Consider the following 15,039-nt stretch of genomic DNA (forward strand, 5'->3'; position numbering starts at 1 on the left):
ATCCAAGGCTCATGCCGAGCATACTCGCTCAGTTGCACTGGTCCCCAACCTGCACAAAGAACCCGCCAAGCTCAGACGCCGTGAACGTAACATTGATATCAACATCCACATCCGCATCATTCGCAATAGCAAACTCGAAAGCCAGACTCTCACGGCACGAGAAGCTGTTGACGACCTGCACGGTATCCTTGACAACAGCATCATTCGCCACCTCGAGCGGCCCAAAGCTACCCACCAAACTGCCCGCGGCGGGGCCGTCCAGCGCGCGTACGTTGAGGCGGGCAAACGCGTCGCCGCCCTGGTCGATGGGGAAGCCCTGGCTGAAGGCGCCGACGAGTTGGCAGGGTCCCGCGGCGGTGGGACCGACGGGGAAGGTGAGGACTTTGGTGACGACGGTGCCGGAGCGGAGGTCGGCGACGCCAAAGTTTAGGTCTGTGGGCGCGACGAGGCGGCAACCTGGGGTAGAGGTTTGGCGGCGTTCCGAAGGGGTTGAGCGGGCTTTGGCGAGGCCTGCGAGGGCGGGGAGGAGAATGGATGTGAGCTGCATTGTTGGATTGGTAAAAGGGGTTTGTTTGGTGAAGGTGGTTGGTGATATCGAGATGAAGGCTTGAGTTTGGTATGCTTGTTAGGCTGGAGTTGAAGCTGTTGATGATGGTGTGGATGAGAGGAAGGTCTTGTGAAGTTGAGGGAACCATCCTGATTTATAGATGTCTTCCCATTGCCGTTCAATTCGTGTTGAAGAAGCCCTTTCGTCCATCACGATGCGCTGGAGAAGGATCGTCAGCTACTGCGCCCGACATCTCACCAGGCGGAGACGAGTTGAGAAACAACATCGCCGCTGATGGAGAGTGTGAGAGTAAGAGAGAGGGATGTCACAATCCTCTAGCACTCAGCTCTCGGGTATCACAACGGACACCACGAGGCCAACAACCTCAAGCCATCTACCCGGGTAAGTAGGCAAAAGACACGACTCCGCCTCACTAAAAGGCCCGCAGAAACTTGTGTGTCGTAGCCTTCCGGACAGACTCTACAGTTACGCTGCTGAGATAGCCGTATGGATAGAATCTCCCGGAAAAGATTCCTTAGCCTCTTCTCTTGCCTATTCCACTTTGCGTAAGTGCCGCTTCGCGGTAAGTGAGGAACCCGGGCTGAGGATCTCAAGCCCGTCAGCACGCCCTATCCGCTTGGCAGGTTGTTGCTCAGCCCTGCTAGATCGAAGCCGACAGCTAAAAAGCCCGTAATATCCTGCCGGGAATCTGAAGAGCCTACTGCCCGGGCTAAGCTTACGAATGTACGCCCTAGTCAGGTAGCCAAACCGTTTCCCCAGATTTGCATGTTCTAAATATAAGCTTAGCACTTTGACAACCTCCCACGGGAACATGCATTCTCCAAAGTAGGCAATAAGAAAGAAAATTAAGAAAGCCTAGTGGCTTACCAACTATCGTGACAGGAACGCTCCTGGGAGACTTAGGGTTCCCGCCCGATTGGATGCACATGTCGCGGGGGCGGAGCAGGCTTTCTCGTGACATTGGTATTGACTAAAAAGCTGGGCCCTGAAGGATCCGAGGTTTGCGACGACTTGATTCGGGCTGGTTGAGGCCTTTTAAAGGTATAGAGATGGGCCTGAGAGCTTCATTGGCGATGAGTTTGAGACATTTTGTCGACGGCAAAGGCAGCGACGAGAAGCGTAGGAGAGCCAACGTTGCTGCCTCGATTCAACTTTCTCGTGATAAGAGCGACGCCCATACGAGCTCAAAAAATAGAAGGATATATCTTTTTTTTTTTTTTTTTTTTTTGGGAAGGTATCTTGTTGAGTGAAGGTACTTAAGACGCCCGGAAGGATGCGAGGTATCTACTGAGCGGGTGAGACTGACATTGGTTCATCTGACGATACGGTCTGGATACCTATTTTATCGTACTTGCCCCTGCTCATTTTCGCATGCCCCAGAATGGTGAAGAAGACGTATGGCAGGTTGCAACCAAAGAGGCCTCAACTTGTCGCCGGTACGATGGACAGCGATAGAAAGTTGTGCCCGAGTTTGGATGATCTAGATGGAGTCAAACCTTGTAGCCCACTTCATCTCTTCCATGGGACGAGGCACCTGCCCTCGTCGAGTAGATTCAACCACATCTTTCCACGCTGGAACGTGGTAACTTAAGAGACGCGAGGTCCGTCGCCCTGGCACATCGACCCGTTCTGTCATGGAAATGCGAGATGTGATGTATGCTGCAGGTATCATTGAGCGGCTATGCTGATCTCAGCCCTTGTAAAATAAAATCACGAAAACACCACTCGGCAGCTTGACCGCGGTCATCCACGCACCACGCACCACGCACCACGCGGCACGGCCTGGATCCGTTAATCGTCGGTAACTCATCCCCAATTCTCAGAGCCTTGGCGAACGACGGATCGCACTGACCCGTCGACGACCCAAAAGAAGCCTCGCCGCTCCTATGCTCGCTCCTGCTCGCTCAGCTTGCTCATCTGGCTAGCCATGCTCAGCCCGGTTCCCTTCCTCGTCTCTAGCGCCCTGGACCACCTCTTATTCTCGTGAGCAGGAGGCTTTCCGGACCCATTGAGGCCGAGAATCTCCATCAGCTCGGGTATTTCTGCGTGGTCTCGTGTGGAGCGCATGCGGTGGCACCACGTTACCCTCTTCTCCTCCGGTTCAAAGTCGTCGCCGCCCTCTCCGTCGATGCCCTCCTTGTTGTCGATGCTATTCTTCTTTGACGTCATGGCTTCCTCGATCTGCCGCTCGGCGTATGGTGTTGAGACGGGTGTGACGAGTTCGAGTGGTTCGAAGAGAAACTCGCCGCCGACTTGCCTGTGGTCGCCAGATTTCGTGGCCAGGCCGCTCTTGACTTGCTTCAATCCCTGGAAGACGCTCTCGGCAGCAGACTTGAGCATGGATTTGCGCATGTAGGCCGGTCGAGCTCCCAGAGCTAGGGTGCGCGTCATGCCTAAGGTGTCGAAGAGACGTCGCGTGGGATCGGTGTAGACGGGGAAGGGGCAGCCGGTCTCCTGGAGGTACATCTCGATCAAGCCAGGGTTGCCGCAGCCAACGACGGTGATGAATGTGCTCATGGGAAGACCCAGCAGGGCGTCAGGGGTTATCGACTCGGATAGTGATCGTAGGAATTCCTGACAATTCTTGGTAGGGTTAGTAACGAGAAGGGTCGGTCAGGGATCAAGGGGAGACGTACGCCGCAGAAGAAGTGGCGGATGAAGATGACGAGGACGCGCCTCGCGACATTACGACCGGTGTATAAGCTCTTGAACGTATGGCTCTTGCCATGACGGTCCAGCACTACGTAGTTCTCAATCTTCTTCAGAACCTGGGGTGTTGGCAGGTCGTTGTTGGTGGAGATTTCGCCCTCAAAGTCGGCGGGCTTGGTGTTGTCGATTTCTATCGAGGTCACTGCCGTGTCGGCGCCTTGGGTCGTAGAGGTCCTCGGCGACTTTGTGCTCGTTGTCGTTGCAGTGTTTGGTGGCTGTTGTACGGACTGGTCGGTGGGCTGCAGTCCCTCCCTGGCGTCTATTGATGTCGGCCGAGGAGGTAGACTGGGCTTCGGTTCGTCTCCCGTCGCATCTTGACCATTCGACGAAGACAATCCATTTGTGTTCTCTGAACTCTTGGGCTCCGGGGCCGTCTTCAATTCCTTTCTTTTTATCGTAGTATTGGGCTCTGTGACAAGCGTAGCTGTCTCCGTGGAGTCAGATGCATTCTTGGCATCGCCGTTCGTCGGGGCAGGATTGGTGGTGGTGGTGGTGGTAGCCACAGCTGGAGGATCTGACGGCACAGCAGCCATGACGTCGTAATTTGGGTGGGTTTGGGCGATGTTGGTTCGGAACTTTTGGATCGCACGCGAATGGTGTCCGTTGCGATTTGGGACTTTGGGTACAATAGGCTCGATTATGTATGTAGAGGCTCTGAGACTCCAAAAAAGAAAAAGAACCGGATTTTTTTTTTGATGGCAAAGACCAGACTGAGGTAAGGTAGACAGACGATGGGTTGTTTGGAAGGAGGCGCAGCAGCTCTCAGTGGCCAGGATTGTACTCGTAATGGTTGAATACCAAGGAACTGGGAGAGAAAAGGCACCCGAGTGGACTGGGGGACCAAAGGGGAAGGGGAAAAGCACGCCGCACCACCACGGGTTCTTGAGACTCAGCCAGGCTCCCTGCCCACTTCACCTCTTGGGCACTCTCTTCAGGTTTTCTTCAACCTTGCAAGTTTGCTCTCCAAGCCTCCAACTACCAATTACCAATTACACCCACCGTGCCACCCCGACGTCGATAGTGGCCGCGCTACAGGATAGGTATTACTGAGCACCGCACGGCGCACGACAAGTGAAAGGCCGGGGGGTTTTCTTTTTTTGCGCGCGGCTTGCAGTTGGTAGGTGATTGCAGGGTCCAACCAACTTGAGGAAGGGGGGGGGGAATCAAGGTGCGAACAATGCCAACGAAAAGACCCTGATCTCGACTCCTGGGTCTTGATTTCCACATCGTTGTCTTTGAGTCCCCTGGCTCCTGCATCTCCAAGTGCCTGTCCAACTATTCGTCCACGAATACTGAACTGCCCATAGCAGAGGTGCCAGTGCATTGGCACACACAACATGTCGACTGATGAGTTGGAGGCCGCTGGCCTTAGCTCCCCAGAAAACGCGTTGTTTCATTCGCGTATGAGGTCATGGTGGAGGGCCAAGGCGTTTTTGCTCATTAAGGTATGGTCAGGTTCCTGGGCTCGACTGAGCTGTATTTGAGCCTCATCAACCAAGTCTTAATTATGAAAAGGCTGAAAGAAAATGTTCACTGGAAATGCGTACCTACACGTAGTGACTTGATCCTTCAAAGAATAATATCAGGCTTCTCAAATCTTGAGGTACCGCAAACTCTCAGATAATTCTTCTCATCATCAAAACACTTCAGTTGAAGACGGATTAACCGATCCACGACCCCTGTCATGGACCGGACGTGGGAGAGAGATGGAGCATCAGGGGGAAAACGACAAGGCCTCCGGATGAGGAATGGACGGCAATTTGTTACCGGTTTCTCCGCGTATCTGTGAACAATTACCCACCATCACCGTCACTCACCTGCCGTGCAGCGCTGGATCATCTACTGTTAACCAGAGCCCCAGAAGTAGAAACGATCTCTCATTCAAAGCAGAGTCAACTTTAGATTCATTTCCCCGGAATGAACGAAATAGGGCCACCGGAACAGCCACCGACGTAGACCCTGCAGTCTGTAAGTGCTGCGGACAATTTCATGATATTGATGCTATTTTTACCCCTTCAGCCCCAGCAGGAAACCCCGTCCAGGGACCAGACCACGGCCATCCAGTGCGCAGAATCCGCTGGGTCTGAGCCTGCTGCAGAGGCATCGGCCACAGCGGACTCAGCACAGGAGGCGGGGTGAGATACGCTGTGAGCTTGACTCCTGCCGACCTCGGATTGGTCAATTCCGGTATCCCACACTGGCTTAGGCGCAGGAAACACTTTGGAGGCACTTCCTTCCAGGTTCCATGCACGAGCCACACTTCTTCTGTGTTTCTTCCCTTCGCAAGCCACGACTCGGCCGGGACCTCAACGACTCGCTCGACTACCCCCAACCTGTCAGACCTGCAACCTCCAACTCAAGCCTCAGCCTCATCACGGAGTTGCTCCGGACCTATTCTCCCATCAGGCCGGATAAATTCTCTGTACGCCATTCTCCCGCAGGGTCATCCTATGGATCGGATCCAGGGGATGACTCGCCGCCAGTTCTTGCTCCCGCCTCCTGCCAGAGTTCGATGGCATTTCTCTCGCAAAGATTTTAGGGACGGCACAGTAGGAGCACAGATGATTCCCCCTTCTGGCATACACCTCGCAGGACTACGTGGGTCAGAATTGGCGCATTTCGATATGGAGATTTCCGAATCCCACTCTGTAACCCCCCGTGGAAATGGTAACAAACAATTGGTTTACCCCAACACCAGCCAGACTGAAGTTGAACAACGCAATTTTCCCTGGTAAACCAGAAGCTGGGTTTGAACCATGGGAGAACTGCTGGAGGTGTGTAATCGTTGTCCGAAAATTGATGTGTACAGTAAGAGGGACATTCGAAAACCGTCCTATCAAGTCTTGGCATATCACCTAGAATCGGCAACCTCAAGCGCCTCTCTGTATCCCATTGACTGCTGGATGGCGTCGCTACGTCTATCTCCAGTCTTTCTCTAATTTCGCCCTATTTCGAGATTATTCATAGGCGGATATAAGGGAAATAGGATCGGATTATTAGATTATTCGTTATTCCCCCTACTAAAGTACCTACCTATATACTGACGCTATCTAGCAGTTGATGGGATAGTCAGAGGGATATTGGAAAACCGTCTCATCGATCTTGGCACATCACCTAGAATCGGCAATTTCAGGCGCCTCTCTGTATATATGGATCATCTCGGCACGGGTCCTCGCACGAGATCGAGTCGCCAATCTCGACATCGGAAGATTCTGATACTTCGTTCCTTCGCTCAACGGAGACAACTCCGATGGCCGACAAATCTTGGCAACTTGTCTTTGCCTACGTTCCACTGGCATAGGAGCCAGTGCAGTCGGGTTTCACTTCGAGACATTCAGGAAGGGCGCTTATTTTGTTGTCAGAAACCAAAGCCAATCATTTCTTCTTGGTCCTCAACGCTATGTTGCGCATGCCAACGCCAACTCCAAAGAGCAAATGTCCCATGTTTCCCATCCCTGTGTCCCAAGTTCCCGGACATCTGTTTTCCCAAAATTCCATCTTTCCCTGTGGTGGCTTCTAGCCCTCAAATCCAGTGTGGGTATCCCGGTCTGTTTGTTCGCACCGTCGCCGCGCCAGGCTGGAGAGGCACGATCTCCGTCTCGACTGCGTCGACCTCAACCTTTTGAGGCAACTCCTGCAACTCTCGCTGCACTCTCCTCTCTTCCTGTTCCGCCAACAGCATCTTTTTGACTCTTCTCATCTTGACATAGATGTATACCGCGAGTGCGATGGTCAGAACAAATGTCGCGCCGAAGACGATATTCTTGATGGTGTTGTTGCTATTGTTCGACTTCTTCTCGATCAGGAGAACACCGAGGTAGACGAGGATGATTTGCTTCGGAAGCGTCAAGAATGTCGACACGGCAAAGTGCCAGAACTTAACGTCGCATGTCGAGAACACCGCCGTCGAGAAATGGGACGGAATGACCGAGAATCGAATAATGAAGACGATCTTTGGAATGTCAGTCAAACAGCCCACGTCTTCGAGCAACCCATGCCAATGAACATACCCAGAATCCGCCGTCGCGAGTCAATCGCGCCAAAGCCCCATAGTTGAGGTTGGTTCTCTCCAGCTTTTGGGCCTTGCGTCGCAAGGTATACTTGAATGCAAACCACGTTCCGACTGCAATTTGAGTTAGCGAACTGGTCATACGTGAGGGTTTGTGAACGTCGTACTCTCTCCGATGAAAGTGCCGGCTGCGACGATTGCAAATCCAATCCACAGGCCGTACACCACACCGCACAACAGAGCCACAATCTCGTGGCCGAAGAGGGGCGGGAACGAGATCAGGATCAAGATGGCGATCGGAATCAAGAACCCTCCAGGGAGCGATCGGACCTTTTCAGAAAAGGGCCTCAGTTTCTATGATCGCACCACACATTAGTAAATGAATCCTTTTCACCTCCAGAAAAACGGCACATACCTCAACGACCTCGTCATGGTGAAGACTGATAAAGACTGTTGCCACAATGATGGCAATGCCCAAGAGGTGAAATGCTGCACGCCGCCCTGGTCAGCTCCCCTTTTCTTTTCAGTGTCGAACGGATAATTCATACGGATATACTTTGGCGTCAAGAAGATCTTCTTCCAGTTCAATGGCCTATACTCGGTGTCCTCCTCCTTCTCCCCTTCCCGTTGTACGGTTCCCGTTCGGGCCATCTCGACGTCGGGCATAGTAGAAACTGCCGGCGACTGTTGGTGATGGAGATCTGATTGTTCAACAACCCGGCTCCAGCGTCGACGAGAAAATATGCGACCAACACCCATTTTGATGAGAGCGGGAAGAACGGTCCAGGGGAGGGGGAGAACACACACATCATGTAGGGAGACGGCGGGATCTGAAATCAATGCGAAACCGGAAAGCGGAACGCACAGCCACCCCAAAGATCGGCCAAAGGAGGCAATAGTCAGTGCAGTGGTCCAGAATTTCCTCGAGTCGTAAACGCTTTATGTCACCGGGTTGTTCCTGGAACACAAGCCTTAATTGTTATTAACGCGGATGCAGGGCAACGGGAAAATCCCCCGCACATCCTCCCGCCTTTTGCACTACCGCAAATGAGGATTTCCTTCCCGGGGGGGAGGACAAGCCTACAAGGAATTCCAATACGGAGTTCGACTGCTCCTCTTTTTTCGCAATGGGAACCTCAACGTCATATGACGTCTTGTGTGAGAGGTTGCGGTTTCGCGCACGGTAGACGTATCACAATACATACGGCCATCACCAACACGTGGCGGGCGGCTCTTTGCGTGTTTCAACACCCGTGGCCGATCACCGACCGACAAGGCGTCGGAGATCCAAAAGACACCGATAACGAAAGCACCCAAGCCAAGTCACCCCCACGTAGCCGCCGCGGCCTTATTTCGATAGCCAAGTTTCATTCAACGACTCGGCGACTAACGGCCTGTTTGTTTCTCCCAACTTGGACAACGGGGAACGTTTAAGCTTGCGACTGGCCCCAGTCAAGATTCAACACCATGCCACCACCATCTGTCGGACACCAAGACAGAGTCCCCTCCGAGCTATCCGCCGTATGAGCTTGGCCATTCTCTCTTGCCTATACAATTGGGCTCTTACGCTTCCCTCATCAAAGTTACATTGGTAGGAGAAAAACTCTACTTACCCCAGAACCCAATGCCTTGGCTGGACCTGACACTCGAGGATCAAGCCGGCTAGTCTCCCGGTGGTCCTGGCGGGAGGTTTAATCGCACGGGATCCGGCAGCAAGTCAAGCCTGGCTGGGCTACAGTAAGCATCCTTTCAGCTCGAATGCAACCTCTTATCTCTCTGTAAGCCCATTGCCCGTCTCATCCTTTGGCATCCGACATTCTGGGAGACGGATGGCTGGCATCATGTACACGGAGCCCTGGGTCATCTAGAACGGGCATGAGCCCTTTCAACCAGAGTGTCAGAACTCACTTTTTAGACATTTTCCTTCAATGACGCGCATGCCCGAGCCTCATAGTGGCAGTGGCTGTGGGAACTTGCGGCCGTTTTTGGTGTTGGATAACGTTCAACCTAGCAGCTCTTTGCTTCCTGCATGGGCAGATAGGAAATCTGTTTCCCTCTCAAAGTTCTTCGTGATCGGCCGGAGTGCAGGATTGACGTGCGCATCTCCTGCTCTCCATCATCCTCTGTCCATCCCCCCACCCTCTCCTTTTAGGACTTGAATTGGGTAGCCATGCCTATGCCAGGAGAAAGCCAAAATGGCTTATTTATGCTGCTTGGGGGCTCTTTCTGCCCCGGCGGACCCTGCCTCTCGATCACAGCCTTTTGCGTTTGGGCGAGCACGTCATGACCTGCGAGGAGAGAGTCTGAGCAGGAGCTATCATTCTCCCCCCCCAGATCCCAGCCGCTCGGAACGCGAGGACGAGCTCCTTGCAGCATTGAATGCGCGTGCTCTTGATCATATAGAAGCTCTCAAGAGTTTGCAGAGCTCTATGCATTTTTCAATTTTTTCAAGATACCCTTCAAGGCGCAAAGACTTGGAAAAAGATGCACTGTCTTTGCAGAGGGCATGCAGACTGCAAGCAAGCTTGTCATGTACACAAGAACCTGGACGAAGGAAGGCAAGACCACGTTCAACGGACGCCAAGACATCCGAGCCAAGAGCTCGTAGTGCAGGTCTGCACTACACTAAGCATCTGGCTTCCGGCCGACGGGCCGCTCTCTTAGCGTTGCAGGTGTGGCTTTTTTTTGCTTTCCCCCTTTGATATGGCGAACATCACTGCGGGTGGCTTCTGTGGCTTGGCACCTGGAAGTGAGGAATGTGAATGTGAGGGGGTCGTGAGACATCGTGGAGTTTGACAGCTTTAGCTCCCGCCTCCTTAGCTCATCGAATTCTTCTTCCAGCTTCAGCTTCTTTCAGCTTTAGCCTCTGTGTCAGAGTTATTCGGATCATTTCCAACTTGGTTCACCGTACCCACGAGCTAGTTGCAGACTTGTCGTCGGGTAGGGGTCTTGGTGCGAAGCTTTTTCTGACTCCCTGGCGATCTAACGGGGAGATCTTTCAGCTTATGGCTAGAAAATTTGTCGTCCCATCTGCTATGACGATGCCGTTGGTCCGGCTCCAGGGCCTGTTACGTGACAGCCCCCCGACGAGGGCTCGGCGTCGTCGGCGGCGGCTACACCCGCATGCCAGCTTATTAGTTCGTGTCTTGGCCTAGGTTAGAGAGACATTCTGAACCCCACGGTCTTCTACACTCTTTCCCATCGTCCCACATCGAGGCTGTTTTCAGTATGAGTTTCGGTTTCCAGGGTCTCGTGTCTTACCCAGGCGTGCTAGGCTCTGTGGCTTTTAGCAAAGCTCCGCGTTCTCGTCTCAACGTCGGTCTGATAATCCACGCCACGAGGCGACAGGCGTAGAGCTTTGCGGGGCCAGGCATGGGATTGGACTCTTGGCTTGCCGGTCTCATCTAGAGAGGGTGTCGTGAGGTTGCTCAGTCTGCCCGTTTGTGACAATCAGGGGTTGTTTTCACAGTGAACTCGCCCTACTTCTGACTCGTCAGTTATGATTGTGGACACGTCCGAACCCAACAACCACTTTGAGAAAGTCAAGATTTGTCGATCAGGAAGATCTCGTAACGAGCTTGAGAGCCGCAACTCCTCTCCGCGAGATCGTCAGATTTTGGCTTGCGGATCCTTACACAGGGAGTTAGTTGCCAAGAAGATGAACAAGAGAGGGAGACGGAAGATGCGGAGAAGTAACATGATATCTTGAATAGGGTCGAGATAGGCTACAAGAATGGTAAGAGTCGATGAGCTAGAGGAAAATGTATAAATGCTGACAGTCGAAGGCCCTTCTTGATCCATATCTCTAAACTCCCAATCTCACAAGTTATTCTATAGTCATATCCACCACCCCAGTTCCAATTACACTCACCTACCTTACCCTATTTCACATATACAATACCTCGTCCTTCTCAAACTACCAGACAAACACAACACGAAAAAAATGCACTTCTCAATGACCCTCCTCTCCATCGCCGCCCTGGCCTTCTCTTCAGCGACAGTCCTCGCAAACCCCATCGCCCAACCGGCAGCGGCGGCAGAAAAACTGAAGAACCGTAATCCCCTTTCTGCAGAAGAGACCGAAGTCATCAAGCGCGCCGCAGAGATCCTGGAGACTCGTCAGGGATGGACGTGTTCGTTCTTGGGCGGAGATAAGGCGTGTCAGGTCAAGGTAATGTTCCAACGTCTCCACTTGAAGCGTTGATGAAATTTGCTGACGAGTTTGTTATAGTGCTTCGCGTTGAAGGGAACTGGTGGATATTGCAGCTCCAAGAAGTAAGTCCTCATGATTCCTTACCTTAGGTAGTTTGCGTGCTGTGTTCTTGATGGTTATTGACTTTTTTGTAGTTGTCGGATCTCTGAGCAGTCGGCAGAAAAGACGGATCTGGAAGGCGGTATGGGTACTTACAAACGGCCCTTTCACTTACATACCACTTCTGGGAGATCGTGGGCTCTGCCCACAATCTCCTCCTTCCACCTCCAGACGCAGCAATAATAGACCATTATTGACACTTCGTTCCAACCGTACGGTTGCCCTGCTGACGTGTATACCAACAGTAGTGTTTGCACTTGCCACTCTTGAGTTCATACGCTCTGGAGTTTTTGGGGCTGGCGAGAGAGAAGGGAGGAATGGGATGCGAGCGCTTTATAGAAGCTTCAAGGTCTAAATACAGAGAGGACTTCATGGCCGACAAAAGGGGAAGTATGATTGGATTTCGGGGACTAGGAACCAGTCAGGATGGACCACATTCTGACTGACCCTGTTGGTCTTAGTTGGCCCGAAAGGTGGCCCAAAAGGTAGCCTAAAGGATCTCATGGAAAACGCCAAAGCCAAGATGAATAAAACGAGAATAAGGAGAAAAAGCTTTTATGACAGAAGTCTGTACCGCATCACACTGCCCCTGGCCCTATTAATCAGATCAGTGGTGGAGACCGGTTCTCTTGGTTAATACTGCGGGACTGGAGAAGTCAAAAGTTGCCCACGATGTCCCACGACAGGCATAGTCTTTTCCGGTAATTAGCGGGGCGTTTTTCCTGAACTTCTCTCATGCTGTGGTAACCTGAGTCTTCAAGAAAACTTTGAATGATTTTGAATGAGGTGGGAAACATTCGGAGATAGAACTAAGCGCGTCTAAATCGACCAGGCCACGGTCTGCATTGGCGAGTCCACCTGTAATGACATTCTACACAACAAAAACATTATCCTCACAACAAGCGATACCATCCACTCCTCCATAAAGACTAAACACAATGTCTCAACGAGCAACCCCAAATCCCCCGACCGGAAACAAACCGACCCCATTTCGCTACATGGAGCCATACGGACATCTCGCACCTCCCCCCGAGGACCCCACACACCAATTCGACAACCTCGAAGAGGCCCTCTCCATCCGCATCAACGATAAAGACATCCACTGCTTCAGACTCGTCGCCGCGGGAAAAAATACCCAAGGTACCGGATATGCTGTCCGTCTACACGCATTTACCACCGATTTGGAAAGTCAAGACATCGCCATGAAAGGGAAAAGGGAGGATGTCCAGGTCACTGTCGCGCCAAAGGACAAGTTTGCGGACGAAATCGCCGGTGAGATCATGGCTATTTCTCTTGGGAATCAGGGATGCATTGTTATTCTGGTGTATTTCAAGAAGGCAGACTTGGACTTTGTTGAGGATGAAGAGTGGGTGAAGGAGTTCATGGATGCGGAGTATAAAGAGTCTGTTATTCTGGACTGGGAGGACTGGGTTGAGGTGTGAAGAGGTCGTGATTCGGAGGGCATAAATAAGCATTGCCCTTTCCGGACTTAGGCTCTGGTTGAGTGTCACGACATGCATATACATCAAACGGGAAGCAAGCTCTTGGTAGCTAGTATCGACTCGCACAAAGATGGCAAGAAAAATGCACGTACTTCATAGTCAAAATGTACAATATTCTACATCAAAGTAAAATCGAAAGTTCAAGGGTGGCAAATGAACGTCAAGCTTCCCGTGAAAGTCTGCTAGATCTCCCGTCAAAGACGTCTCCTCGGTGCCACTTTGCGATGTCATCCGCCGTGACTGGACCCCCGTGATGAACTTGGATATCGTGCCTGACGCATATCCCATCACGTCCTTTGCAATCGTCTACATTCCCTGTGCTGCGTTGGAGATCATCCATTCCATACAACCCATCCGTCGAACCTTGCCAGCTAACCCCATCCCCGAGCCGTTCAAATGATCCCTCAAGATCGATCGCGTCGTCGGCGTCGGTTCGCTTGCGGTTAGACGCCTTGCCGATGGTAAGGGCGCGTACTTTGCTGGATCTCTTTGTTGAGGATTCTTTGCTGCTGGGTTTGCCCCTCGAGGTGGAGTAATTATGTCCCGACTTTACAACATTCACGACTCCGCCGAAGAAGCGCCTGAAGAGAGAAGCGCAGGGCGGTAGGCAGGCGCCGATGATATCGAGGCAGACTTCGGCGGCCGATGCCGTGTAGGGGAAGATGGTGGTCTGGCTGACGTTGTGCGCTATGCCGGGCACGGGGCGGAAGATCCAGAAGAGGAGCGGCCGGGAGATGGAGATGAAGATGACGCTGGCGAAAGTCAGTCAATACCTCGGAGAGAAAGGTGGTTTGAAGAAGGCATTCCCATACCTGCCGCCGATTAGAAAGATGCCCGTGAGTGCCGCCTTCTTGGTTCGTGGCATCTGCAGCCTCCATATCTCGTTGATGGGGAGGACCATGGCTATGATGTCGAAGATGATGTTCGGGAACAGAATCCCTACTTTGCTGATTCCCATGCAGGTACCAGGAAGGGACTTGTCCCAGTGATACTCTACGGGCAAACACGAGAAAGCTGTGCGTCGTTCAAAAACATTAGCATGCTCTCTCGTTCGACAGTTGTTGCTGAACGATGGAGTCGGGAACCACGGAGAAGTTTCTGTTAGAAAATCACTTACTGCTGACCAAAATCACAGCAATGAGCCACAGCAAGATTGCAATCGTTGTTCCCCATACCCAGCACCGCAAAACCTTTGAAGCTGAGAAAAGACGGTAGTACATGGCGAGGACTGCTATCTTGGCGGCCGAGCACGCTACGCAATGTATAATATCGATGGCCAGAATACTCTGGATCTTTCGCGTCAGTAGTGAGACAAGATAATTGAGGATGGCAAAATTGCCTACCTTGAACAGAGGAGCAGTGCCGTTAGGTTGATTATCCATCACATCTTGGATGTTGGTCCCAAGACCAAGCGGAACGGCTGAACGAGAGCTTTAGCTTTTCTGTCTCAAAGATCGTCGAGATAGACTTACCGGCAAGTTCAATAGCAAGTAAAGCGTGATTTGACAGCTTTTAGACTCTGAGTCAGTCTGTTTCACTCTGCGGGATGTCCTGCAAGGGATGAAGTCGGCTGCAGCTACTTACCAACGCTATCAGCGAAATGTGAACATCGGCGGTCCATATTGCATGCGGTGTCCGCCACGAGGCGTAGAGTCTAAGCAAGAAGAGAACAGTGGCCAGGAAACTCAGGACTGCGTGTGAGATGATTAGGATGCCGGAGATATCGTGGTCTGAGTGGTATGTGATGGAAACCATTGTGAAACTGGGAGTCCTAACAAATCGAATGCAGGAACATCTGGTCACACGGAGTGAGAAAGGTGATGCGGCTTGCCGTCTGGGCTTCAACCATCTTGGTCCGGGCACCGGGAATGTGCTTTGCAGATATAAGGCGAAGATAAAGGGAATTCTCTTGCGGCCGGAAGGTTGATGTAATCGGACA

At 52.2% G+C, this 15,039-nt stretch overlaps 6 protein-coding genes across 6 annotated transcripts; 2 read left to right on the forward strand and 4 right to left on the reverse strand.

The window, feature by feature from the left end:
* Positions 1-28: 28 nt before the first annotated feature.
* BDP81DRAFT_389605 (uncharacterized protein) lies at positions 29-547 on the reverse strand (the record flags this gene model as incomplete). The annotated part of the gene is made up of 1 exon (XM_060587287.1): positions 29-547. One exon carries the CDS (start codon positions 545-547, stop codon positions 29-31), a length of 519 nt encoding a protein of 172 aa, XP_060450560.1.
* Positions 548-2,305: 1,758 nt separating this feature from the next.
* BDP81DRAFT_84523 (AhpC/TSA antioxidant enzyme-domain-containing protein) lies at positions 2,306-4,034 on the reverse strand. Its single transcript, XM_060596378.1, has 2 exons — positions 3,205-4,034; positions 2,306-3,151 (listed from the first exon to the last, which is right to left on the reverse strand). The coding sequence occupies exons 1-2, from the start codon at positions 3,808-3,810 to the stop codon at positions 2,453-2,455; spliced, it is 1,305 nt and encodes a 434-aa protein (XP_060450561.1). The 5' UTR covers positions 3,811-4,034; the 3' UTR covers positions 2,306-2,452.
* Positions 4,035-6,800: 2,766 nt separating this feature from the next.
* On the reverse strand, positions 6,801-7,952 carry BDP81DRAFT_389607 (snare associated Golgi protein-domain-containing protein; the record flags this gene model as incomplete). The annotated part of the gene is made up of 5 exons (XM_060587288.1): positions 6,801-7,229; positions 7,288-7,400; positions 7,454-7,640; positions 7,702-7,775; positions 7,835-7,952. The coding sequence occupies 5 exons, from the start codon at positions 7,950-7,952 to the stop codon at positions 6,801-6,803; spliced, it is 921 nt and encodes a 306-aa protein (XP_060450562.1).
* Positions 7,953-10,993: 3,041 nt separating this feature from the next.
* On the forward strand, positions 10,994-11,457 carry BDP81DRAFT_402593 (uncharacterized protein; the record flags this gene model as incomplete). The annotated part of the gene is made up of 2 exons (XM_060588850.1): positions 10,994-11,022; positions 11,072-11,457. A coding segment is annotated over exon 2 (228 nt), but the record flags the coding sequence as incomplete, so codon positions are not given.
* Positions 11,458-12,536: 1,079 nt separating this feature from the next.
* BDP81DRAFT_445333 (uncharacterized protein) lies at positions 12,537-13,040 on the forward strand (the record flags this gene model as incomplete). The annotated part of the gene is made up of 1 exon (XM_060591943.1): positions 12,537-13,040. One exon carries the CDS (start codon positions 12,537-12,539, stop codon positions 13,038-13,040), a length of 504 nt encoding a protein of 167 aa, XP_060450564.1.
* Positions 13,041-13,406: 366 nt separating this feature from the next.
* BDP81DRAFT_389610 (uncharacterized protein) lies at positions 13,407-14,855 on the reverse strand (the record flags this gene model as incomplete). The annotated part of the gene is made up of 7 exons (XM_060587289.1): positions 13,407-13,415; positions 13,477-13,852; positions 13,913-14,114; positions 14,218-14,386; positions 14,444-14,520; positions 14,573-14,609; positions 14,685-14,855. 7 exons carry the CDS (start codon positions 14,853-14,855, stop codon positions 13,407-13,409), a joined length of 1,041 nt encoding a protein of 346 aa, XP_060450565.1.
* Between the last annotated feature and the right edge of the window lie 184 nt (positions 14,856-15,039).

The sequence above is a fragment of the Colletotrichum phormii genome, assembly GCF_030913505.1.
Source record: "Colletotrichum phormii strain CBS 102054 chromosome Unknown BDP81scaffold_2, whole genome shotgun sequence".
Classification (NCBI taxonomy): domain Eukaryota; kingdom Fungi; phylum Ascomycota; class Sordariomycetes; order Glomerellales; family Glomerellaceae; genus Colletotrichum; species Colletotrichum phormii.